The sequence below is a fragment of the Chlorocebus sabaeus genome, chromosome 24 (genome assembly GCF_047675955.1).
Source record: "Chlorocebus sabaeus isolate Y175 chromosome 24, mChlSab1.0.hap1, whole genome shotgun sequence".
NCBI classification, from domain to species: domain Eukaryota; kingdom Metazoa; phylum Chordata; class Mammalia; order Primates; family Cercopithecidae; genus Chlorocebus; species Chlorocebus sabaeus.
Window position 1 is genome coordinate 50,359,133 of NC_132927.1, and position 27,427 is coordinate 50,386,559.

Genomic DNA, 27,427 nt, shown 5'->3' on the forward strand with positions numbered 1-27,427 from the left:
TTGCAGCACATGCAATAAAAAAGCAGGATGAAAGTAACTCCTGGCCAGGTGTGGGTAGCTCAAGCCTGTAATCCCAGCACTTTGGGAGGCCAAGGCAGGCAGATCACCGGAGGTGAGGAGTTCAAGACCAGCCTGGCCAACATGGTGAAACCCCATCTCTAGTAAAATACAAAAATTAGCCAGACATGGTGGCAGGCGCCTGTAATCCCAGCTACTCGGGAGGCTGAGACATGAGAATCACTTGAACCTGCGAGGTGGAGGTTGAAGTGAGACACAATTGTGCCACTGCTCTATAGCCTGGGCGAAAGAGCAAGACTACCTCTCAAAAAAAAAAAAAAAAGTTACTCCCAAGAGAAACACTGATTATTCCCTTCAAATACAGTTTGGATAATAATATATTTATTTAGGATTCTAAAGGCTATGTAAAAACAAAATCTAAAGCTGTTCACTTAGTCTGTTCTACCTATAAAGTACCATCTGCTATAAGGTGATTTCAAGAATGATTTATGAAGAGAAACATGGCTTCTAAGGTAAACCCAAATAAAGTTACAGATGAGTTTATAAAGTAAACCCAGTTCTGGAGTTATTAGAAGAAACAAGCAGAAGTACTACCCCCCTCTCCCCACACCCCCGCCCTTTTTTTTTTTTTGAGAAAGAATCACACTATTGCTCAGGCTGGAATACAGTGGCACAATCATGGCTCACTGAAGCCTTGACCTCCCTGGGCTCAGGTGATCCTCTGAACTCAGATTCCTGAGTAAGCTGGAACTACAGGTACATGTCACCACACCCAGTTAATTTTTGTACTTTTTGTAAAGACAGGGTTTTGCCATGTTGTCCAGACTGGTCTTGAATTGGGCTTAAGCAATCCACCTGCCTTGGCCTCCCAAAGTGTTAGGATTACAGGCATGAACCACCGTGCCCAGCCAGAAGTTCTATCTATTTTGATACATGATAGTTCTAAATTTTATATATGGTTTATTAAACAAAATTAACATCACCTGGCAAAATAACAGAGCATTAAATTCAGGAAAAAAAGAAAACCACCATTCAGGAGCATTTGAAATACATTTACAACTTTAAGCTGGTGGAGATATTACCTTACATCTGGATACAAGTCCTACCTAACAGCACCATAATGATCTTGTCTGTATGAGGATTCAGCCAAGACACTCCACATTTCTTTGTTGACCAGGAACAAGGAAAACTGGACAGAAAAAGAATTACAAAACCAAGTCAACAAAACAAGAAGTGGTTTATTCCAAGTTTAAAAGCATTAGTGTTCTAAACAATGAAACAAGGCAAATTTATTTAGTAATAATTCCCGAAACTTCACAGTAAAGGCACCTACCAGTAGCTGTGGAAGGAAATGCTACCACATGAACTACTAAATAGCAACTTCCTACTCTACTATCCATACGATCAGTTGTTGCTCACCAGCAGATGACAGTAACAACATTCAGTTCTTTGGTGGAAAATGTAGAAGACTGTAGACTCTAGACCCACCTCTACAAGAGTATGAAATCTTGGCATTTCTCTGAGTCATATTCATGTCACAACAGCTTTATCTACAAAATCAAACTTAGTCAATAAAAAATATATACAATAAAATAAACTAGGTCAGGTGTGGCTGCTCATGCCTGTAATCCCGGCACTTTGGGAGGCAAAGGCAGGAGGATCACTTGAGCTCAGGAGTTCAAGACCTGCCTGGGCAACATGGCAAAACCCTGTCTCTACAAAAAATACAAAATTAGCCAGGCGTGGTGGTGCATGCCAGAGGCTGAGGTGCATGCCAGAGACTTGAGTCCAGGAGGTCGAAGCTGTAAGGAGCCATGTCCCTGCCACTGTACTCCAGCATGGGCAAGAGTAAGACCCTATCTCAAGAAAACCACCAAAAAACCCAAAAACCAATAAAAGAAACTATAAAGTACTATAACTAAGGTACTACACATATATTAATAATCGTTATAGTCAAATTTTTGTTTATAAATTAATCTATAAGCCTACATTCAAATAAGGAGTCTTGAACTGACTTTCATATTATAAAGTTACCAATTTCTGGCTGGGCTAGGTGGCTCACACCTGTAATCCCAGCACTTTGGGAGGCTGAGGTAGGAGGATCACAAGGTCAGGAGATCGAGACCATCCTGGCTAATACGGTGAAACCTGATCTCTATTAAAATTACAAAAAATTAGCCGGGCGTGGTGGTGTGCGCCTGTAGTCCCAGCTGCTGAGGAGGCTGAGGCAGGAGAATGGCATGAACCCAGGAGGCGGAGCTTGCAGTGAGCCTAGATAGCACCATTGCACTCCAACCTAGGCAACAGAGCAAGACTCCATCTCAAAAAAAATAAAGTTACCAATTTCTAGAATAAATTCCGAATATACAGCCTGTGACAGAAGATGCCCTACTCTCTTTTCTGCAGCTTATCAACAGTGTGCTTTTTCAGAACCTTACACATACAAAATTAATAGTAACTGTATAGATTTTATATCAGAGATAACCCCTTCAATATATGGCGATTCCACCTATGGATTCACAGGAGTGTGAAAATGTACCAGAAATAAAGTCAGAAAAAGCCATGATCAGCCAGGCGCGGTGGCTCACGCCTGTAATTCCAGCACTTTGGAAGGCCACGGCAGGCGGATCACCTGCGGTCAGAAGTTCGAGACTGGCCTGACCAACATGGAGAAACCCCATCTCTACTAAAAACATAAAAGTAGCCGGGCGTGGTGGCGCACGCCTGTAATCCCAGCTACTCGGGAGGCTGAGGCAGGAGAATTGCTTGAATCCGGGAGGTGGAGGTGGTGGTGAACCGAGATCGTGCTATTGCACTCCAGCCTGGGTGGGCAACAAGAGAGAAACTCCCTCTCAACAAAAAAAAGAAAGAAAGAAAAAGCCATGATCATGCTGACAGATGGTATGTATAAAAAGGTTTATGCCAGCCTGACCAACATGGTGAAACCCTGTCTCTACTAAAAATACAAAATTAGCCAGGGATGGTGGTGTGCGCCTTTAATCCCAGCTACTCGAGAGGCTGAGGCAGGAGAATCGCCTGAACCCAGGAGGTGGAGGTTGTGGTGAGCCGAGATCGCGCCATTGCACTCCAGCCTGGGCAACAAGAGCGAGACTCCGTCTCAGGAAAAAAAAAAAAAAAAAAGGTTTACAGCCGGGGGCGGTGGCTCACACCTGTAATTTCAACACTTTGGGAGGCCGAAGTGGGTGGATGACCAGAGGCCAGGAGTTCGAGACCAGCCTGGCCAGCATGGTGAAACTCCATCTCTACCAAAAATACAAAAATTAGCTGGGTGTGATGGCACGCACCTGTAGTCCTAGTTACTGCGGAGGCTGAGGCAGGAGAATCCTTGAACCCAGGAGGTGGAGGTTGCAGGGAGCTGAGATGCCCCACTGCACTCCAGCCAGGGCGACAGGAGACTGTCTCAGAAAAAAAAAAAAAAAAAAAAAAGTTTACATGGCTTATCATTACCAAATCGGCATGTTCCCTCAGAGCAGAAACAAAAATTCAGAAACAGAAATCATGCAAGAGGCAAACAAGGTGGGGGGGAGTAATTAGAGGTCAAAGACCTCGGGAAGGGGTGTACGAATTAAGTCCTCCATAGAGAAATGGTGAGGAAGGATCTACAACGACATTTAAAATAAACTTTTTAAATTGAAATGGAGTATAACACAGAGCAGAGCTTCAACCACAAGTCTCCTACTGGCTTGACACTCAGAATACCGTATCTTCCTTAATGACTAACTAACTGAGTCTCATTGAAAAATGAGAATACTTGTGAGTACACTCCTTTTCAGAGGTGTATTCAGGATTTCAGGAGTCGGGGAGGCAAGTTGAAGAGCTTTCAACTTTATGCAACTTTGAGGAACGAAGGCTGCGGACGGGTGAGGTATTAGCAAATGGAAATCCGGGAGGACGGTCGTGGGCGGGAAGTATCGGCCACACAGGACCTAATGAGGCCCAGGACCCTGCTCCTGACCTCGGTGGCACCACTCCCCTCCCTGCCGGCTCCCTGGCGTGCTGCTGCTCTTGGGAGGCAGGCAGCCTCGCCCCCAACCACCGCCCTCGGGAAAGTCATCAACAGCCTATCAAAAAACGTTTGGCCTGGGACGTCCGCTGGCTGCGCTATCCCTTACAGAATCAGCAAGGATGAAAAGCCAGGAAAGGGATGGAACTCTAAGAAGTCGGGCAGTGCCAGGAGCGGCGGAGGCGGAGCGGGGGCGAGGGCTGGCAGCCGTGGCCACGCTGGCTGCGGCGTGGAGGCACGGAAAAGGGCTGCGGCTCAGACCACCGCGGCGGGGCGGGCGGACCAGCGGGGATCTAAGCTTCCTGAAGCAAGGGTGCCCCGACAGCGGCGACTCCTGACACACCCGGGCCGCAGGACGGAGCGCTACCGCCCGGGGCTGCCAGCTCGCGCCTCCCGCCCGCTGCGCCCGGGCCCCACATAGAAGATCAGGAGCCGCCGACTCTCGCACACTCACCGCGCGCGCGCCACCCTGGCGCGGCAGCCCGCCGCCCTCGGCGCGACCTCCGCCCCGCCCCGCGCGCGGCGGCGTCTGGGCCACGTCACGGGCGCGTGCGCTCTCCGCGCGCCGTCAGCGGTGGGGGCGGGGCGTTGCCCGTTCGGCGTCCAGGTTCCCTTGGAGACGGAGCCGGCCAGAGTGGCGGCGGCTGGGCAACGACGACAGCGGAGCCGCTGGGGAAGCCAAGATGCCGTCGAAGGGAAAGGACAAAAAGAAAGGCAAGAGCAGAGGCAAAGACACTAAGTAAGGAGAAGCCGCGCGAGAGTCCCGTTCTCCCTGGGCCTGCGTGAGATTTCGGGTCTGGGGCTGGCTACCTGGCGCCCCCCGCGCCGGCCCCCTCGGAGCCTCTTGGCTCTCCCGGCTTGTGAGGATTACAGTTCCCATGTCCATAGTCTGACACATCTCTACTATGTGGTTCAGATGATCTTAAACGTGTAGCGGATGTATAAAGTATTTCCTTGGGCATTTTCAGAGATCTCTTTTGGTTCAAAGGGGACACCTGAAGTATTTTACCAAGTTGGGTAATTGTTGAGGTTTTCCCAAACTGATCCGAGCCACTGAGGTGGGTAATGTTCTAGCACTAACCCCTTACAGGCCTGGAGTTGCTGCTAGATTGCTACTAGCCCTGTTGGGGGACCCCGGTGGTTTCTGGACACGTTGGAGTCCTATGTGGTGTGCAGCAATATCATATATGGGAACACAGAGTTGGCACCAAACTTGAGATGTTTGTAAAGTAACTTAAGAGAGTAATTCATGCTCAATACAGAAAGTTTGGGAAACATGGGAGGTACCAAAAGAGAAAACAAAAATAACCTGTAGTCTCATTATCCAAAAATAAACACTACTATATTTTGGAGTATTATTTTATTTTTTAATAAAATGATAGCCCAATGTACATACTTATATGTGACTTTTTTCTTCTCATGTATTAATGTAAGTATTATGGGGTTTTTTGTTGTTGTTGTTTTTACATAGCTGTACAGTTTGTCTAGCACTTAAAGTGCCAAGGGCTTATCACATTCCTAGAACTCACTCACATATGTTTTCAGATTTTGACTATGCTTCTACAGTACACATTTGAACAATGAGGAACACTGAGGGTAAGAGACCTTATTCCTTGGATTTTCCATGACCCATTGTTTGAGAAACCTGGCTTTGTTTCTACAGTGAGTATAAGTGGTCCTATTAGAGTGTCTAATTTCTTGCATCAAGTACTTTTTTTTTTCCTTGAGACCAAGTTTTGCTCTTGTTGCCCAGGCTGGAGTGCAATGGCGTGATCTTGGCTCACTGCAACCTCTGCCTCCTGGGTTCAACCAATTATTCTGCCTCAGCCTCCTGAGTAGCTGGGATTACAGGCACCTGTCACCACGCCCAGCTAATTTTTTTATTTTTAGTGGAGACAGGGTTTCACCATGTTGGCCAGGCTGGTCTTGAACTCCTGACTTCAGGTGATCCACCCGCCTCGGCCTCCCAAAGTGCTGGGATGACAGCCTTGAGCTACCATGCCCTGTCGCATCAAGTACTTTGAGCCACTTAGATTTGATACCTGGATGGTCGTAGTGAGACGGTGTATCACCAGTGCCTAAATCATACCAGAAAGGGACATCAAGAGTTATAACAGGCTGAGGGGTTGGGAATGGAGCTGGCCTTAATTTGAAGAGAACAAAAGGTGAAACTGGGACTTTGGTTCTCTCCACTGCAAACCCATTACCTCTGTGGAAGAGGACTGAGAACCAGAGGTAGGAAAGTGGATGTGGAGGGTGGCAGTATAGAAAGGTCCACATATACATATGTGTGAAAATATTTAGAATTCAAATACAGGTGAAATATTCTTTTTTTTTTTTTTTTTTTTTGAGACGGAGTCTTGCTCTGTCACCCAGGCTGGAGTGCAGTGGCCAGATCTCAGCTCACTGCAAGCTCCGCTTCCCGGGTTTACGCCATTCTCCTGCCTCAGCCTCCTGAGTAGCTGGGACTACAGGCGCCCGCCACCTCGCCCGGCTAGTTTTTTGTATTCTTTAGTAGAGATGGGGTTTCACCATGTTAGCCAGGATGGTCTCGATCTCCTGACTTCGTGATCCGCCCGTCTCGGCCTCCCAAAGTGCTGGGATTACAGGCTTGAGCCACCGCGCCCGGCTTTTTTTTTTTTTTTTTTTTTGAGACGGAGTCTCGCTCTGTCGCCCAGGCTGGAGTGCAGTGGCCGGATCTCAGCTCACTGCAAGCTCCGCCTCCCGGGTTTACGCTATTCTCCTGCCTCAGCCTCCTGAGTAGCTGGGACTACAGGCGCCCGCCACCTCGCCCGGCTAGTTTTTTTTGTATTTTTTAGTAGAGACGGGATTTCTCCAGGTTAGCCAGGATGGTCTCAATCTCCTGACCTCGTGATCTGCCCGTCTCGGCCTCCCAAAGTGCTGGGATTACAGGCTTGAGACACCGCGCCCGGCCGAAATATTCTTAAATATTATGTACGTATTTGTATATCATGATACCTACCATATATAAGGAGTAGTGTTTTGTTAATGCTCATACAATAAATATTTAGAAAAATCTCTTCCTTTACCACTTTAATCTTTGAATCCCTCCTTTTTCCTCTCCACCTCTATATAAATGATTATGGTTTCTCAGGCATCCTTAAAGCCTGGTGGGCGGGGCATCGTGGCTCATGCCCAGCACTTTGGGAGGCTGAGTGGGGGAAGATCACTTGAGCCCAGGAGTTCAAGACCAGCCTGAACAACATAGGAAGACCCTGTCTCTACAAAAATTTTTGTTAAAAATTAGTTGGGCATGCTAACTCATGCCTGTAGTCACAGTTACTCAGGAGGTTGAGGTGGAGGATTGTCTGGGCCTGAGAGGTCGAGGCTGCAGTGAGCTGTGTGTTGCTACTACACTACATCCTGGATGACAGAGCAAGACCTTGTCTCAAAGAAAAAAAAAAAAAAAAAAAAAGTCCGGTGAACCGTGGCACCAGCTGATAAAGTATTTAACATACTTGCCCTAGTGACTTGACTTTTTGTCCAAGACCTAGCCAAAAACAAAACAAAACAAAAACAAAAAAACTCAAAAGTAGAGGGTGAAGTGGGTGGGAGATTGTAGTTACGCTACCAATGGGTATACTCATGCAGAAAATAAACAGAGATAATGGGTTTGCAGTGGAGAGAACCAAAGTCCAGCACTGATTGAGTAGGAATAGAAAAGATAGTTTAACTACAGGAGAATCAGGCCAGGGCACTGGTTCACACCTGTAATCTCAGCACATTAAGAGGCTGAGGTGGGAGGATACTTGAGCCCAGGAGTTGGAGAACAGCCTAGGCAACATAGTGAGACCCCATCTCTATTAAAAAAAAAAAAAAAAATGGGAGAATCAAATAAGTAAATGAAAAGATATAAAAACTGTCCAGGCACAGTGGCTCATACCTGTAATCTCAGCACTTTGGGAGGCTGAGGTAGGAGGATCACTTGAGCCCAGGAGTTCAAGACCAGCCTGGGCAACATGGCAAAAACCTATTTCTACGAAAAATACAAAAATTAGCTGGGTATAGTTGCGTAAGCCTGTAGTCCCAGCCACTTGGGAGGCTGAGGTGGGTGGATGGCTTGAGCCCAGGAGGCAGGCGTTGTGGGGAGCCAAGATCGTGCTTCTGCACTCCAGCACGGTGACGGAGCCAGGCCCTGTCTCAAAAAAAAAAAAAAAAAAAAAAGGTATGAAAGCTTTATGAAATGAGTTTGGTTTATCCTGTCTTTTCCCTTTGTTTTTCCAGTCTTTTCAAGTTATGCTCTGGGGCTCGCCTCTTCCAGGACGAGGCACTTACTTAATTCTCTTATGTGAATACGAGTGAATATGTATTTTTTTTTCATTTTTCAAATGTGAATATGTATTTCTTATTAACTTATTCATCCAACAATGTTTTCTCATGTGTGCCAGGGGAAATGCCAAGCAAAACAAATTTAAAAAGAGAAAAATTTAATAGTAATATAGTAGAGTTATATACTGTCTGCATATTAGAGTTGTATAAATAGTCATATACTGTCAATGTCCTCTTCCCATGCAGGAAGTTAATAAAAACAGATGAATCTGTGGTGGACAGAGCCAAGGCCAATGCCTCCCTTTGGGAGGCCAGGTTGGAAGTCACAGAACTCTCTAGGATTGAGTATCGTGATACTTCACGGACACTGGCAAAAAGTAATGAGGACTTAAAGAAAAAGCAATGTAAAATGGAGAAAGACATAATGTCAGTATTAAGTTACCTGAAGAAGCAGGATCAGGAGAAAGATAATATGGTAGGTAGGTAGAAAACCTCCTCGGCCTCATTAACTACCTCTATGGTGATACTGATGTGGTTATGTATTTCAAAGATTTTTAATTCCTTGAAATCGTAACATATAGTTAAGACATTTCAATTGACCTTCACTCTCCTTGAAGCTAGACACTTTTTCAGAATGGTTTTACTGTTATTGGCTCTCTAATTTTCAATCCTTGTTCCATGTTTTCTTCTCTGAAGCAAACAGAGATTGATGATCATAAGGGAACATTATGATCCACTTTATTTTAAGGACAAGAGCATGGTATGTGATCTATATATATATGGTTTTTTTTTTTTTTTTTTGAGATGGAGTCTCGCTCTGTTGCCCAGGCTGGAGTGCAGTGGCTGGATCTCAGCTCACTGCAAGCTCCGCCTCCCGGGTTTACGCCATTCTCCTGCCTCAGCCTCCCAAGTAGCTGGGACTACAGGCGCCCGCCACCTCGCCCGGCTAGTTTTTTTGTATTTTTTTTTAGTAGAAACGGGGTTTCACCGTGTTAGCCAGGATGGTCTCGATCTCCTGACCTCGTGATCCACCCGTCTCGGCCTCCCAAAGTGCTGGGATTATAGGCTTGAGCCACCGCGCGCGGCCGTGATCTATATTTTTTTATGCTAATTTTTAGTTTTAAAAATTTGTAAAGCCGTTCACTGGTAATCTGTGATAATGTTCTAAACCTAGCAAGTTGAATCTTTTTTTTTTTTTTTTTTTGGCCAGTTGAATATTGTATCTTATTGTACCTTATTAAAGTGTTGAGAGTAAAGCTATCATTTTATATTTGGAAGAAAAAGGGAGGCCAGGCACAGTGGCTCACGCCTGTAATCCCAGCACTTTGGGAGGCTAAGGTGGGCAAATTGCCTGAGCCCAGGAGTTCGCAACCAGCCTGGGCAGCAAGGTGAAACCCCGTATCTACTAAAATACAAAAATTAACCGGGCATGGCTGCATGTGCCTGTAGTCCCAGCCACTCCGGAGGCTGAGGCAGGAGAATTGCTTGAACCCGGGAGGCAGAGATGGCAGTGAGCTGAGATCGTACCACTGTACTCCGGCCTGGGCGACACAGCGAGACTCGATCTCAAAAAAAAAAAAAAAAAAAAAAAAGAAAAAGAAAAAGGGAAGGGAACTAACATTTTGGAGCCACTACAATGTACTATACTGGGTGCTTTACTTCTCTGATTCTTTTACTAACCTCCTATTATTTTAATAACCCTGTGTAGCTATAATATTGTTATTTCCATGTTACAGATGAAGAAATTGACTCTCAGAAAGGACAGGTAACTTGCCCAAAGTCATAGCCCTAGTAGATGTTAAAAGTAGAAATTCAGGCTGGGTGCGGTAGTTCATGCCTATAATGCCAACACTTTGGGAGGCCGAACTGGAGGATAACTTAGCCTGGGAGTTCAGGACCAGCCTGGGGAACAACTCAAGACCCAGTCTCTACACAAAATAAAAAAATAGCCAGGCATGGCAGTGTGCACCTATAGTCCCAGCTACTCAGGAGGCTAAGTTGGGAGGATCACTTAAGCCCAGGAGGTTGAGGCTGCAGTGAGCCATGGTCATGTCACAGCAGTCCAGCCTGGGCAACAGAGCAAAACTCTGTCTCATATTATTATTATTTTATTATTACTTTTGAGACAGGGTCTCACTCTATTGCCTGGTCTGGAGTGCAGTGGTGTGATCATGGCTCACCACAGGATCAACCTCTGGGCTCAGGTGATCCTCCTGCCTCTGTCTCCCAAGCAGCCAAGACTACAGGCACGCACCTCCATGCCTGGCTAATTTTTTGTATTTTTGGTAGAGACAGGGTTTTGCCATGTTGCCCAGGCTGGTCTTGAACTCCTGGTCTCAAGTGATCTGCCTGTCTTGGCCTCCCAAAGTGCTGGGATTACAGGCATGAGCCATTGCACCCGACCACAGCGTTCATTTGTAAAAAGCTTTACTGAGATATAATTCACATATGATAATGCACATATTTGAAGTGTACAATTTGATATGTTTTGACAAATGTATTCCACACTACAGAGGCAAGATCCTTTTGAGTCCTCCCCGGTGTCCTGTGAATGATGAAGTTTCTCCAGTCCAGTGGGAGTAGGCACTATTACTGGCCCAGTGGTGCCAGGCACTGTTCCTTCCAATCCTTTTGGATGGTTCTTTCTTCATCCTCAAGTAGCTCCCTCACGTGAATGTGCTGATCAGTTCTCAGCTAAATACTCCAGGAGGACCCTCCGTGGATCTCTCTTCTTTCTCTGTGCTGCCCTCTCCTCTCCTGTACTCTGCTGTCCTGTGAACTCTAGCTGCCTTGGCCCCTCCATACTCTCGCTCCATTTCTTCAACTCAGGAAGCCCGCCAACCTCTCCCTGCACTGCAACCTGGAAACTCTTTCAACGCAGTAAGCTTGGGGCAGTCACAAAGTTCACCTCTTTTATATCCTTTCTCTTTGGTGATTACTGTCCTTTGTTGCCTGATGTGCAGCATCCTGAAAATCATTATTTCATCTTTTGTCGTTTAAAAAAACTGTTTCAAGTAAAAAGGTGAATCTAGTCCCTGACATACCAAGTTGACCAAAAGCAGAGGTCCCTCCAATGTTCTTTGCATGCCACTGACTTACATGCTCAAGAGAAATCTAGGAGTCATCCCTGACACCTTTTTCCCCTTTCCCACAGCCAGTCCATCAAGACTTATTCTCTGTCCTGGCCAGGCAAGGTTCATGCCTGTAATCCCAGCACTTTGGGAGGCCAAGGCGGGTGGATTACTGAGGTCAGCAGTTTGAGACCAGCCTGGCCAACATCATGAAACCCCATCTCTACTAAAAATATAAAAATTAGCCAGGTGTGGTGGCAGGCACCTGTAACTCCAGCTATTCAGGAGGCTGAGGCAGGAGAATAATTTGAACAAGTGAGCCAAGATCACACCATTGCACTCCAGCCTGGGCAACAAGAGTGAAACTCCATCTAAAAAAAAAAAAAAAAAAAAAAAGAGTGTGGAGTATGTAATTGTGCCAGAAAATAAAATTAAAAAATTTAAAGGACATGGCCTTGTTTGAAGGGGCTCCCATTGGCCAAATCCAGGACAATCAAAATATTAGGTTGATGCATTAAAAGAATGTCAAATACCACAATTACTTTTGCACCAACCTAATAAAGAATAGCAAAAATGGCTGGGTGCAGTGGCTCACACCTGTAATCCCAGCACTTTGGGAGGCCGAGACGGGCAGATCACCTGAGGTCAGGAGTTCAAGACCAGCCTGGCCAACATGGCAAAACCCTGTCTGTACTAAAAATATAAAAATTAGTCGGGTATGGTGGTACGCACCCGTAATCCCAGCTACTCAGGCAACTGAGACAGGAGAATCGCTTGAACCCAGGAGGCGGAGGTTGCAGTGAGCTGAGATTGCACCACTGCACTCCACCCTTGGGGACAGAGTGAGACTCTGTCTCAAAAAGAAAAAAAAAAGAGAATGGCAAAAACTGCAATGCTTTTGCAGTAACCTAATAAATAATGACAGTAATAGATTATAACTTATTGAATGAAATAAAAATCCACGTGTGTATACTACTAATAAATACATACATTAATAAATAAGGGAGAAAGGAAGCCTTTTTTTCTTTTTTTCAGATGGAATCTCGCTCTGTCACCCAGGCAGGAGTGCAATGACATGATCTTGGCTCACTGTAACCTCCGCCTCCCGTGTTCAAGCGATTCTCCTGCCTCAGCCTCCCGAGTAGCTGGGATTACAGGCATGCGCCACCACGCCCAACTAAGTTTTGTATTTTTAGTAGAAACAGGGTTTCACCATGTTGGCCAGGCTGGTCTTGAACGCCTGACCTCAGGTGATCCACCTGTCTCGACCTCCCAAAGTGCTAGGATTACACGCTTGAGCCACCATGCCCGGCTGACTCCATCTGTATTTTTAAAAATTATTTTTAGACCGGGCACGGTGTCTCACACCTGTAATCCCAGCACTTTGGGAGGCCAAGGCGGGCGGATTACGGGGTCAGGAGATCGAGACCATCCTGGCTAACACAGTGAAACCCCGTCTCTACTAAAGAATACAAATAATTAGTCGGGCGTAGTGGCGAGCGCCTATAGTCCCAGCTACTCAGGAGGCTGAGGCAGGAGAATGGTGTGAACCCAGGAGGCGGAGGTTGCAGTGAGCCGAAATTGCGCCACTGCACTCCAGCCTGGGCGACAGAGCAAGAAAAAAAAAAAAGTATTATTTTTAAAAAGAAACTTTTTGAGTCAGACACAGTGGCTCATGCCTGTAATCCCAGCACTTTGGGAGGCCAAGGCGGGCAGATCATCTGAGGTCAGGAGTTCGAGACCAACCTGACCAACATGGAGAAACCCTGTCTTTACTAAAAATACAAAATTAGCTGGACCTGGGGTGGCACATGCTTGTAATCCCAGCTACTCGGGGGGCTGAGGCAGGAGAATTGCTTGAACCCGGGAGGTGGAGATTGCAGTGAGCTGAGATCATGCCATTGCACTCCAGCCTGGGCAACAAGAGTAGAACTCCTGTCTCACAAAAAAAAAAAAAAAAGAAAGAAAACAAAAGAAAGTAAAAAGGAACTTTTTTCTGAAAAAGTTACCCAGATAAGGCTGGGCACAGTGGCTCACACCTGTAATCCTAGCACTTTGGGAGGCCAAGGCAGGCAGATCACAAGGTCAGGAGTTCAAGACCAGCCTGGCCATATGATGAAACCCTGTCTCTACTAAAACTACAAAAATTAGCCAGGTGTGGTGGCATGCGCCTGTAGTCCCAGCTACTCGGGAGGCTGAGGCAAAAGAATCACTTGAACCTGGGAGACAGAGATTGCACTGAGCCGAGATTGTGCCACTCCACCCTAGCCTGGGCGACAGAGATTCCATCTCAAAAAAAAAAAAGTTACCCAGATAAGAGATGTGAATAAAATCTACAACAAGATATCACCTCATACCCGTTAGAATGGCTACTGCCAAAAAAACAGAAAATAAGTGTTGACAAGGACGTGGAGGTGTTAGAACGCTTGTGCACTGGTGGTGGGACTGTACAATGTTGTAGCCATTGTGGAAAACAGTATGGAAGTTCCTCAAAAGATTAAAAATAGAAATACCAATCTCACTTCTGGGTTTATTTAATATATCCAAAACAATTCAAAGCAGGATTTTTGTTGTTGTTGAGACAGGATCTCACTCTGTCACCCAGAGTGGAGTGCAGTGGCATGATGTTGGCCCACTGCAACCTTCACCTCCCAGGCTCTAGCTGGGATTACAGGTGCTCGCCACCACACCTGGCTAATGTTTGTATTTCTTTGTAGAGATGGGATTTTGCCATGTTGCCCATGCTGATCTAAAACTCTGAGCTCAAGCAATCCACCCACCTCAGCCTCCCAAATTGCTGGGATTACAGGCATGAGCCACTCCGCCCAGCCCAGAGCAGGATCTTGAAGAGATACTTGCACGCCCATATTCATTGCAGCACTATTCACAATAGCCAAGAGGTAGAAGCAACCCAAATTATCCACCGATGGGTGAATGGATAAGGAGAAGGTGTATGCATGTGGTGCAATAGTATGCGCCTTAAAGGAAATCCTGTCACAAGCTATGACATGAATGAACCTCAGGACATTATGCTTAATGAAATAAGCCAGTCACCAAAGGGCAAATAATGTATGATTCCACTCATGAAGTATCCAAAGTAGTCAAAATTATAGAAACAGAAAGTAGAGGATGGTTGCCAAGTGCTGGGGAGAGGTAAGGGGAAATTAGGATTTATTGGGTATAGTTTTAGTTTTGTAAGATGAAAAGATCTAGAGATTTGTTGCACAACAACGTGAATATACTTAACACTACTGAGCTATATGTTTAAAATGGTTAAGATGGTAAATTTGATGTTGCTTTTATTTTTAACCACAAAAACAAAAAAAAAAGTTGCCCAGGTACTTCTGATGATAGCCAGGTTTTAGAAACTGGCAATAGCAGGTTGAAGGTATGGGAAATTTTCTGTCCCCTCTTCTTCTCTTTCCGCCTCACTCACCTTTTTTTGCCATATTGGTTTTAGTATTGTGTGAAACTAGTCCACTTAATAAAGGTAGACATAGAGCAGTTTCTCTATCTTCCCGACCTTGTATTTTGATTTTCCACAGATTGAAAAACTGAAACAGCAATTAAATGAAACAAAGGAAAAAGCCCAAGAGGAGAAGGATAAATTGGTGAGTTATCTATGTGTACTAATACTCCACTTACTGGATGGTCAGGTTTCTGGCAAGCTTAGGCATTTAAGACCCAATGACAGTGAGTGAGTAAGTTCTCTGGGCAGCCTAATGACCTTAAAGCTTGATTGTATAGAAATTCAAAAACAAGGCTGGGCATGATGACTCATGCCTGTAATCTCAACACTTTGGGACGCCAAGGCCTGGCCAACATGATGAAATCGAGATCAGCCTGGCCAACGTGATGAAACCCTATCTCTACTAAAAATAAAAAATTAGCCAGGCATGGTGGTGCACGCTTATAATCCCAGCTACTTGGGAGGCTGAGACAGGAGAATCGCTTGAACCCCGGAGGCAGAGGTTGCAGTGAGCTGAGGTCACGCCATTGCACTCCAGCCTGGGTGAGAAGAGTGAAACTTCATTAAAAAAAAAAAAAAAAAAAGCTATTGTAAAAAAACATATAATATTAAGATTGCTTCCTGATACTGAATTTGTTATTGTTTCTAGTACTTTTCAGTGCATGGAGCTAGGCAATGTAAGTTTTTTTAAATATTAAAAGAGATCATAACTCCATACTGGTACTTTCAGTTTAGATGCAGGAATACAGAATTTTTACTTAACTTTATCTGTGTCTCCTTTATCCCTTGACAAAAGTCCTTCTTCTTACTGATACCAATATAATTACCTAGTTGCTTAAACCCCAATATATCAATCTCAGAATACTAATATTACCACCAAAAATAAATTACTGAAAACAGTTTAAGATTTTGGGGGGCATTTTTCTCCCTTAGGATATATACCAATAAGGATCTATGATAAAATTGCAAGGTTTAAGAACCATTTGAAATTCTTTTCTATGAGGTTATTCCACCAACTCAACAACACATTTTGCTTTTGATTTTTAGAGGTTGCTTTTTTTTTTTTTTTCATTTTACTGTATTTATTTAATTTTTTTAGAGATGGGAGTTTTGCTATATTGCCCAGGCTGGTCTTCAACTTCTGACCTCAAGCAGTTCTCCTTGCCTCAACCTCCTGAGTAGCTGAGACTACAGGCATATACCACCACACCTGACTTAGAGGTTGCTTTTTAAAAAATTAGTTTTGCCTATAAAATTATGTAAAATATTTACATGGTTCCAAAGTCTGTAAAACAAGTTATATGCTGAGAAATCCAACTTCTTTTTTTTTTTTCCTTTTTTTTTAGATGAAGTCTCACGTCACTCAGGCTGGAGTGCAGTGGCGCAATCTCTGCTCACTGCAAGCTCTGCCTATCGGGTTCACTCCATTTTCCTGCCTCAGCCTCCCGAGTAGCTGGGACTACAGGCACCTGCCACCATGCCTGGCTAGTTTTTTGTATTTTTAGTAGAGATGGGGTTTCACTGTGTTAGCCAGGATGGTCTCGATCTCCTGACCTCTTGATCCGCCCGCCTCAGCCTCCCAAAGTGCTGAGAAATCCAACTCCTATCCATGTCTTTTCCACACTATCTTCTCCCTCTCCCTGTAGAAAACCATTTTATTTCTTTGTGTTTTATCCTCTCTTTTAAAAAAAGTTGCTAAAGAAATTGTTTCCTTATCAGAAAAGCTAAAAAAAGTCATAAACATATATATATAGAGAGATTATATATAAGGAGATTATATATATAGATTATATATAAAATCTTTCTTAGATAAAAGGTAGCATGCAATATACATAGACCTGCACCTGCTTTTTTTATTTAACAGTATGCATCATTGATCACTCCATAGCAGTATGTAGAGACATTCCCTTTTTTGTTTTTTTTTTTTTCTTTTTTTTTTTTTGAGACAGGATCTCCCTCTGTTGCCCAAGCTGGAGTGCAGTGGCATAATCATAGCTCACTGTAACCTCAAACTACTGGGCTCAAGGGGTCCTCCCACCCCAGCCTCCAGAGTAGCTGGAACTATAGGCGAGTACCACTACACCTAGCTAAATTTTGTATTTTTTGTAGAGATGGGATCTCACTGTATTACCCAGGCTGATCTTGAACTCCTGGCCTCAAGCGATCATCCCAGCTTGGCCTCCCAAAGTGTTGGAATTACAGGTGTAGGCCACCACGCCTGGCATCATTCCCTTTTATAGCTGTGTGATGATTATTATGTGGATGTATCATAGTTTATTCAAATGATCCCTGTCTTAGTTCAGGCTATTATGACAGAATACCATAGACTGAGGTGCTCAAACAACAAACATTTATTTCTCATCATTCTGGAGGCTAGAAGGTCAGGGTGCTAGCATGGTTGAGTTCTTGGTGGAGTCCCTTCTTCTGGTTCACAGGTGGCCACTTCCTGCTAGATCCTTACTTTTGTCAGAGAGAAAGCTCTGGTTTCTTCATCTCTTTCTTCACTAGTCCCATCATGGAGGCTCCACCCTCATGATCTCATCTAAACCTAACTACCTCCCAAAGGTCACACCTCCAAATACCATCACATTGGGGATTAGGGCTTCAACATAGGATTTTTTGGGTATACACATACAGCTCATAGCAGTCCCTTTTTGATGGGTAGTTGGATTGTTTCCAGTCTTTTTCTATTACAATGAATGTGCCAGTAAAGAGCTTCATGCATATATCTTTTCACATTTTGGCCATTATATCGTTGGGATAGATTCCTGTAAGAGGTATTGCTAGACCAAAGAAAAGTATATAATTATTCTAGATATTGCCAAATTTCCCTTTATAGATACTGTACTGTTCTATAATACCATTAGCCATGCATGAGATTGCCTGTTTCCTCACAGCTTTACCAACAGAGTCTTTTGTCAAAGTTGATTTTTTTTTTTTTTTTTTTTTTGAGATAGAGTCTCACTCTTGTCTCCCAGGCTGGAGTGCAGTGACGCGATCTCGGCTCACTGCAACCTCCGCCTCCCAGGTTCAAGTGATTCTCCTGCCTCTGCCTCCCCACTGGCTGGGATTACAGGCACCCGCCATCACATCTGGCTAATTTTTGTATTTTTAGTAGAGACAGGGTTTCACCATGTTGGCCAGGCTGGTCTTGAACTCCTGACCTAAAGTGATCTACCCACCTTGACCTCCCAAAGTGCTGGAATTACATGTGTGAGCTACTGTGCCTGGCTTCAAACTTGATTTTTGCAATGTGATAGGTGAGAAATGGTATTTCAGTGTCATTTCAATTTACATTTCTCTTTTTTTTTTTTTCTTTTTTTGAGACGGAGTCTTGCTCTGTCACCCAGGCTGGAGTGCAATGGCACAATCTCAGCTCACTGCAACTTCCACCTCCCAGCTGCAACCTCCATCTCCCAGGTTCAATTGATTCTCCTGCCTCAGCCTCATGAGTAGCTGGGATTATAGGCACTTGCCATCACACCCGGCTAATTTTTGTATTTTTAGTAGAGGTAGGATTTCACAATGTTGGCCAGGCTGGTCTCGAACTCCTGACCTCGTGATCCACCTGCCTCGGCCTCCCAAAGTGCTGGGATTATAGGCGTGGGCCACTGCACCCAACCCAATTTACGTTTCTCTTATTCGGAGCTAGATTGGAAGGCAATTTGCATTTATTTTAGTACCTTTTGTTCGTTTGTTGTTATTGGCCTTTCCTTCTTCCCCACTTACTTTTCTCTGTCCTCTTACTTTCTCTTCCCTCTCCTCCTCCTGTTTCTCCTTCTCTTCCTCTCTTCTTTTATGTCTCTTTCCCCTTTTCTCCCTCCTCCTCCTTCCTCATCCTCCTCCTTCCTCCTCCCTTTCTCTTTATTTATTAGGGATATTTACCACTCTCCCTTTGACTCCTAGCTAATTAATTTTAACTAGTTTGGGATGTTATTTATATTAGAGATAAAAGACGTATTTACTCTTCTCATATCCCTTTTTAATAAACATCTGCATTTTTTCCTTTCTATACAATCAGCTTATATAGAAACTTTTCAAAAATTTTTTCTTATTCAACACAAATGGTATCTTTTTACAGAAATGAAAACTTTATGCAAAAATAAAAGGGGGGCTGGGCATGGTGGCTCATGCCTGTAATCTCAGTACTTTGGGAGGCCAAGGCGGGTGGATCACCTGAGGTCAGGAGTTCAAGACCAGCCTGACCAACATGGTGAAACCCTATCTCTACTAAAAAATACAAAAATTAGCTGGGCATGGTGGCAGGCAGCTGTAATCCCAGCTACTCGGGAGGCTGAGGCAGGGAGAATTGCTTGAACCTGGGAGGGCAGAGGTTGCAGTGAGCTAAGATCACGCCACTACACTCCAGCCTGGGCGACAGAGTCAGACTCCATCTCAAAAAAATAATAATAATAAAATACAAATAGAAAAAATAATAAATGGGGGTATTTCTTCAAAGAAGATATGCAAATGGCTTAAGGCTTCAAATGAAACATGACTCTGTGGGACTTCTGTTCTTTTTCCTAACTCATTTACCTCTTTTTTGAATACAGGAACAAAAGTATACCAGGCAAATCAATGAACTAGAGGGACAGTTCCATCAAAAAGCCAAAGAAATTGGCATGATTCACACAGAGCTGAAAGCAGTAAGACAATTCCAGAGGAGAAAAATCCAAGTGGAGAGAGAGTTAGATGATGTAAGTTTCATTCCTTTTTTACAAAAAGGAAATTAGAATTAACTATTTAATGCCTACAGAAGCCTTCACAAACATGTACTCCTGTGAGACAGCAAAGAATTCTCTTTGACATTTTAGAAATTATTTGAGAGAAAAAGGAGAAGACAGACTGGATGCCAAAGGTCTTGACTTTAGACTTCTCTTTTTCTAAGCACTGATTTCTTTGGGAACTCACCAAATCTCAGCCAAGACATCCTCCTGTGTTTATCAGCAGGTAACCCTATGGATTGACTTCAGTAAGAAACAAACTACAAGTTCTTACAAAACCTCAGGGAAAAAGTAGCAGACTTCTAAGTAAAAATGTTTAGGCTGATGAATGATAGTTTTAGAGAAATTTAGAAGGCTCTATGGTAGGGGTCAGTGGGGTGAGAAACACTGAGTACTTTCAGAAAATTTATGTTACCTTGCTGTGCTCTTTCTCTTACTTTCCTTGGCTTGGAATATAGTTTTATTACATTACTGATAATTCAATAAGTGGCACAGGTGAGTGCCAGGAACAAGTAGCTGAAATCAGCTTCGTAACTATAGGCAAGTTACTTAACTTTTCTATACCTTGGTTTTCTTATCTGTAAAATGGGATAGTAAGAGTTAGTATCTCAGCCAGGCGTAGTGGCTTATGCCTGTAATCCCAGCACTTTGGAGGCCAAGGTAGGAGAATCTCTTGAGGCCAGGAGTTCAAGACTAGCCTAGGCAACATAGTGAAATCCCACCTCTACAAAAAATTTTTTTAAATTAGCCAGGCATGGTAGCTCATGCCTGTAGTTCCAGCGGCTTGGGAGGCTGAGGTGGGAGGATCACTTGAGCCCAGGAGATTGAGGCTGCAGTGTGCTGTGATTGCACTACTGCACTCCAGCCTGGGTGACAGAATGAAACCATGTCTCAAAATAAAGTAAAATAAAATAAGAGTTACTATTTCATAGAATTGTTATAGGATTAAATGAGTTAATATATGTAAAGTGCATAAAATAGCATGTCACATGGTAAAAATTATATAAACTGGTGTGCAGCTCTCTGTTAAAAAAAAAAGGTCTTGATTTGTAGCATTTGCTGATTTCTCTGGAGGAAATACTTTAGTATAGCACAGCTTACAGTCATCTGTCTTAAGGCTTGATTGGAGCTTGAGGATCTGCTTCCAAGGAGGCACACTCAAGTGACTGTTAAGTTGGTGCTGGTGATTAGTGGGAGAGCTCTCCTCCTATGAGCCTTTTTTTTTTTTTTTTTGACACGGGGTCTTACTCCATCACCCAGGCTGGAGTGCAGTGGCACGATCTCAGCTCCCTGCAACCTCTGCCTCCTGGGTTCAAGCAATTCTCGCTGCCTCAGCCTCCCCAGTAACTGGGATTACAGGTGTACGCCAACACCCCCAGCTAATTTTTGTATATATATGTTTTTTTTTTTAGTAGAGTCAGGGTTTCACCGTGTTGGTAAGGCTGGTCAGGAACTCCTGACCTCAAGTGATCTGGCCACCTTGGCCTCCCAAAGTGCTTGGATTACAGGCGTGAGCCACTAGCTTAGCGCATATGGGCCCTTTTATAAACTGGTTGAGTGTTCTCATGACTTGGTGGATGACTTCACCCAGAGTGCATAATCTGAGCAAGATCTAGACAGAAGCTATCTTTTTCATGACCTAGCCTTCAAAGTCACATAGCATTACTTCTACCATATTTTATTATTAATAGTTAAAAGTGAATCCTTAAGTCTGGCCTACATTCCTAGCAGTGGGGAATTAGGTTCCATTATTTGAAGGGAAGAGTGCCAAAGAACTTGTAGACATATTTTAAAACTACCATACCACTACGGTCCAGTGTATACGCAGCTACAGAAATACTTTTAAAATTATCACAGGCCTTTTTTTTTTTTTTTTTTTTTTGAGATGGAGTCTTGCTGTGTCGCCCATGCTAGAGTGCAGTGGCGCGATCTCGGCTCACTGCAACCTCCACCCACTGGGTTCAAGCGATTTTGGTGCTCAGCCTCCCAAGTAACAGGGACTGTAGGTGCATGTCACCGTGCTAAGCTAACTTTTTGTATTTTTAGTAGAGAGAAGGTTTCTCCATGTTGGCTGGGCTGGTCAAGAACTCCTGGCCTCAGGTGATCCGCCTGCCTCGGCCTCCCAAAGTGCTGGGGTTACGGGCATGAGCCACCGTACCTGGCCTAAAATATCACAGTTCTTATCATGTCCTTCAAGAGTTGTCTTTAGGTGGGGCACAGTGGCTCACACCTGTAATCCTAGCACTTTGGGAGGCCGAGGCAGGTGGATCATCTGAGATTTGAGACCAGCCTGTCCAACATGGTGAAACCCTGTCTCTACTAAAAAATAGAAAAATTAGTTGGGCATGGTGGCATGTACCTGTAGTCCCAGCTCTCCAGAGGCTGAGGCAGGAGAATTGCTTGAACCTGGGAGGCGGAGGTTACAGTGAGCCAAGATCACACCACTGCACTCCAGCCTGGGTAACAGAGTGAGACTCTGTCTCAAATAAAAATAAAAAAATAAAATAAAAAAGAGCTGTCTTTCGTGTTCCTCCATTGTAAACAGAATATTGTCCACACACCTTAATGTTAAAGTCAAGACCCTGTACCTGTCTGGGAACATTATTATCTCCTTTTACTACATCACCCACCCACCTCCATACTTCCTTTAATTCACCCAAAATGGGTATTCATTAATCCCTGAAATCTTGTCTCTTTGTTACATTGTTCACACTGTTTTTATCTGGAATGTATTCCTGGTAGGTCTTTGCCCATTAAAATATTATCTATCTTTTTCTTTTCTTTTTTTTTTTTTTTTTTTGAGACAGAGTTTCACTCTGTTGCCCAGGCTGGAGTGCAGTGGTGCAATCTCAGCTCACTGCAACCTCTGCCTCCCAGGTTCAAGTGATTCTCCTGCCTCAGCCTTCCGAGTAGCTGGGACTACAGGCACGTGCCACTACACCTGGCTAATTTTTTGTATTTTTTAGTACAGGTTGGCCAGGATGGTCTCGATCTCCTGACCTCATTATCTCCCTGCCTCGGCCTCCCAAAGTGCTGGGATTACAGGCATGAGCCACCACACCTGGCCTCTTTTTTTGTTTCCTTTTTTTTCTTGAGACAGAGTCTCGCTCTGTCACCCAGGTTGGAGTGCAGTGGTGCAGTCATGGCTGACTGCAGCCTGTACTTCCCTGGGCTCAAGTGATCCTCTTATTTCAGACTCCTCAGCAGCTAGTACTACAGGCATGTACCACCACACCTGGCTAATTTTTTTTTTTTTTTTTTTTTTTTGAGATGGGGTTTCGCTCTTGCCGAGGCTGGTCTCAAACTCCTGGGCTCAAACAGTCTGCCTGCCTGGGCCTCCCAAAGTGCTAGGCTTATAGGCATAAGCCACCATGCCCAGCCACCTGTCTTTCAAAGTCTCAGCTCAAATTCATGTTCTCCATGAAGCCTTCCCCTAGAGTCCTGTTTCAAAGTAATAATTTTCGGCCAGGTGTGGTGGCTGATGCCTGTAATCCCAGCACTTTGGGAGGCTGAGGCAGGTGGATCACCTGAGGTCTGGAGTTCGAGACCAGCCTGACCAACATGGAGAAACCCTGTCTCTACTAAAAATACAAAATTAGCTAGGCCTGGTATGGCACATGCCTGTAATCCCAGCTACTTGGGAGGATGAGGCAGGAGAATTGCTTGAACCTGGGAGGCAGAGGTTGCAGTGAGCTGAGATCGCACCATTGCACTCCAGCCTGGGCAACAAGAGCAAAACTCCATTTCAAAAAAAAAAAAGTAATAATTTTCTTTTCTGTGTGTTTCCATAGCATTTTCTATCTGTTTTATACCACTTAGCCCCATTCTGTCTTTTTTATCTTGTCTTTTTATGTACCTAAAGATATTGTCTTGATATTACATTTATTTATCATTTATCTTATCTCCCCTAATAGATTGCACTCATTTAAGGCATGAATAGTGTTGTCCTTTGTATTCATTGAAATACAAGATACACAGTAATGTTGAATCAATCTTCGTTAAATGCTGAGTGGGTCTTTTGTTAAAAACATAAATGAAGGAATGTCAACTTTTCTGGAAGGAATACAAGTTATGTTTTATATGAAAATGCTGTAGATTGAATCAACATAATTAACTTTTCACAAACTCTTAAAATAGCCTATGTACAGGTATACATTCTGAATCAAAATGAATTAAGAACTAGTTGTGCATATTCAAGTAGGCCATGATATAATTTTTTTTAGAACAGTGTTGCCACCTAGTGGAGAAACAGATTTCAGACCTTTCAAAGTGGGCCGCTGAGGAAGACTTAAAATTCAAAAGATATTGGATTATGGGAAAAAATAAGGTGGTTCTGTGGAATCCCAAATGTAGCAGAATTGTGGCAGGTGTGAAGGCCCATGAATTTTTAATTAGGAGGTATACATTAGGGAAGAAAATTAATTATACTGCATATATAGAATTCATTATACAAATTACAAAGAGAACTGTTAAATTGAGATTCTCAAAAGGTATTCAAGATATGTTTTAAAGAAAAAATTATTTCTGGCTGGGCACAGTGGCTCATGCCTGTAATAACAGCACTTTCAGAGGCTAAGGTGGGAAGAACACTTGAGCCCAGGAGTTCAAGACCAGCCTAGGCCACGTGGCAAAACGCCATCTCTACAAAAAAATCACTGCACTCCAGCCTGGGCAACAGAGCCAGATCCTGTCTCCAAAAAAAGGAAAAAAAAAGAAAGAAATGAAAAATTAAAAAATGATTTCCATATACCTGATTAACAGAAGAAGCATATATTGCATATGTTGTTAGATTGCAGTTATTATTTTTAAAATAGTTTTAATCTTCTTTTGACAAAATGATAATACTCATTACAGCAAATTTAGTTTGGCTGATAAAATTAGAAAATAAAAATACTCCATCCCTTATCATTACACCATGTAACCATTGTATAGTTTTTTTTCCTCTGCTGTAGAAACATCTAAAAATAACTATGTGTTATTTTTATAAAAGTGAAGTCATGATATAAATTGTTAATCTGATTTTTCACTTTATATATTGTGAACATTTTTCAATGCCATTAAACATTTTCTACAAAATTTTTTCAATAGATGCATGGAATTCCATTGGGTAGATACATCTTAATTTATTGATTGGTTGCTTGCTGTTGGACATTTGGACTTTTTCCTAATTTTCACTATTATAAACTGTGGGGATCATCTAAGGAATGAAATCTTTTTCTATATCTTTAGTTTTGTTTTTGTTTTTTTGAGACGGAGTTTCACTTTTATTGCCCAGGTTGGAGTGCAGTGGCACAATTGGCTCACTGCAACTTCTGCCTCGTGGGTTCAAGCAATTCTTCTGCCTCAGCCTCCCAAGTAGCTGGGATTACAGGCATGTGGCACCACGCCCGGCTAGTTTTTTTTTTGTATTTAGTAGAGACGGGGGTTTCACCATGTTGGTCAGACTGGTCTTGAACTCCTGACCTCAGGTGATCCTCTGCCTCGGCCTCCCAAAGTGCTGAGATTGCAGGTGTGAGCCACTGTACCCAGCCTATATCTTTAGTTTTTAGGATAACTTCTTAGTAGAATTTATGGTTTAATGAACATGAACTTTTAAAGGTTTGTGATGTGTGCTGCCTACTTATCTTTTGAAAGCTTTATTAATTTATAGATTTTTGAGGGAGTCTAATGGTAGATGAAAAATCCATCTCCACATACCATGGGATAGTAGATATTTTTATAAACTTGTATGTTGATACTAATTTTGAAAGTCTTGTTAATGTTGTCTCTCTCTCTCTCTTCCAAAACATCTTTTTTTTTTTTTTTTTAAGACTAATCTCGCTCTGTTGCCCAGGTTGGAGCAATCTGGGCTCACTGCAGTCTCTGCCTCCTGGGCCCAAATGATTCTCCCACCTCAGCCTCAGTTCTGGAGTAGCTGGAACTATAGGTGTGCACCACCACATTCAGCTAATTTTTGTATTTTTTGTAGACAGGGTTTAGCCATGTTGCCCAGTCTGGTCTCAAACTTCTTCAAGCAATCTGCCCACCTTAGCCTCCCAAAGTGCTAGGATTACAGGTGTGAGCCACTGTGCTCAGCCTCCTAATATTTTTGAACCATCGTTGACTGCAGTTATCTGAAACTGCAAAAAGTGAAACTGCACATAAGGGGGACTACTGTACTAATGTTATCAATCTGTAGAAGATTGAGGGAAATTTGGTACTCAGAGGCAGGAACACAGATTTTTTTCTGTGTGTTCAGGATTAAGAGGTAATGTATAACAGAAAACGTTTCCTTATTGATAATTTCTGAGTATATGCCCAATGAACCCTATTTTCTATTGACCATTTTTGTTTGTTATTTTAATTTTAGCTGAAGGAGAATTTAAGAAACACAGAGCGGATACATCAGGAGACTCTTAGAAGACTGGAAAGCAGATTTTTTGAAGAAAAGGTACAGATTATTAGGGTTAATTTAAAATGTTTTGTTTACTAGAGCAACATAAGTATATTTACATGCATTCTGAAACATCAACCTTCCATTTGGTATCTTAATATAAGATTAAAAGATTGTTACTAAATTATAGCACAATAAAATCAGGGAAAATAAAACCCTCTAGAAATCTCAATACCTAGTCCTTGTTTTCATTCCCATTCAGAAATTCTTGTCCTCTTCTGAAGGCTTTGGGACATGTCTCCCTCAGCTTGATACTCCCCTGGTAAGACTCCATTATATAGGGAATGTACTCCATTATATAGGGAAGATGGGAGTGGAGAAGTCACTCTCATATGTGTGCAAAGATGTTTCCTTAGTCAAGCTGAGGTAAAGACGCTAATAAAAAATGTTGCTTAGGCTGGTCACAGTGGTTCATGCCTGTAATCCCAGCATTTTGGGAGGCCGAGGTAGGTGGATCATCTGAGGTCAGGAGTTTGAGACCAGCCTGATCCTATCTCTACAAAAATACAAAAATTAGCCAGGTGTGGTGGCACATGCCTGTAGTCCCAGCTACTCAGGAGGCTGAGGCAGGAGAATTGCTTGAACTTAGGAGGCAGAGGTTGCAGTGAGGCGAGATTGCACCACTGCACTCTATCCTGGGTGGTAGAGCAAGACTCCTTCTCAAAAAAAAAAAAAAAAAAAAAAAAAAAGTTCCTTAGCACAACACAGCTTCCAACTTTTTCTGTGTTTCTGAAGTTAACTCTCCAAATTGTGGGAAGTACATTGGGACACTTCTACAGAATCCTTTCAGAGGACTCATGGTTGTTCTTTAATCTTTTCTTTAATTTTTTATTCTTGGGGAAGAATTAAACAGATTCTTTCAGAAATTGGTAGGAATGTAGGCACTTGAGGGTGGGGCAAATGAGGTTTTGTTTGGTTACTTGTTTGTTTGTTTGTTTGAGACAGGGTCTTGTTCTGTCACCCAGGCTGGAGTGCAGTGGCGCAATCACAGCTCACTGCAGCCTTGACCTCCATCTCCTGGATTCAAGCAATCCTCCTACCTCAGCCTCCTAAGTAGTTGGGGCTACAGGCATGTATCATCACACCTAGATAATTTTTATTTTTTGTAGAAATGAGGTCTTGCTGGGAGGCCAGGGTGGGTGGATCACTTGAGGCCAGGAGTTTGAGACCAGCCTAGCCAACATGGTGAAACCTCATCTCTACTAAAAATACAAAAATTAGCCAGGCATGGTGGTGTGCACCTGTAATCCCAGCTACTCAGGAGGCTGAGGCAGGAGAATTGCTTGAACCCCGGAGGCAGTGGTTGCAGTGAACCAAGACTACTCCACTGCACTCCATCCTGGGTGATAAAGCGAGACTGTCTCAAATAACAACAACAACAACAACAACAACAAACTG

General features: G+C 43.4%; 2 protein-coding genes across 11 annotated transcripts in view; one reads left to right on the plus strand and one right to left on the minus strand.

The window, feature by feature from the left end:
* The window catches only part of ENTPD5 (ectonucleoside triphosphate diphosphohydrolase 5 (inactive)), a 57,933-nt gene extending 53,368 nt beyond the window's left edge, over positions 1-4,565 (minus strand). For 5 of the 8 annotated variants that reach the window (XM_007987256.3, XM_037984695.2, XM_007987252.3 and 2 more), the window contains exons 1-2: positions 4,497-4,565; positions 1,101-1,207 (exon numbers count right to left, since the gene is read on the minus strand). The gene's annotated coding sequence lies outside the window, so the exon portion shown is untranslated. Of the gene's footprint in view, positions 1-1,100; positions 1,208-3,323; positions 3,348-4,496 lie in introns of those variants that run through there. The other 3 variants (XM_073011148.1, XM_073011149.1, XM_073011146.1) reach the window with 3 other exon arrangements.
* A 29-nt stretch (positions 4,566-4,594) lies between these two features.
* Positions 4,595-27,427, plus strand: part of BBOF1 (basal body orientation factor 1) — a 46,551-nt gene continuing 23,718 nt past the window's right edge. Inside the window, exons 1-5 of one of the 3 annotated variants that reach the window (XM_007987249.3) lie at positions 4,595-4,781; positions 8,579-8,807; positions 14,949-15,014; positions 19,426-19,569; positions 25,946-26,026. In XM_007987249.3, coding sequence (XP_007985440.2) covers positions 4,726-4,781; positions 8,579-8,807; positions 14,949-15,014; positions 19,426-19,569; positions 25,946-26,026 — 576 coding nt within the window. In that variant the 5' untranslated portion in view covers positions 4,595-4,725. Of the gene's footprint in view, positions 4,782-5,594; positions 5,639-8,578; positions 8,808-14,948; positions 15,015-19,425; positions 19,570-25,945; positions 26,027-27,427 lie in introns of those variants that run through there. The other 2 variants (XM_007987248.3, XM_073011144.1) reach the window with 2 other exon arrangements.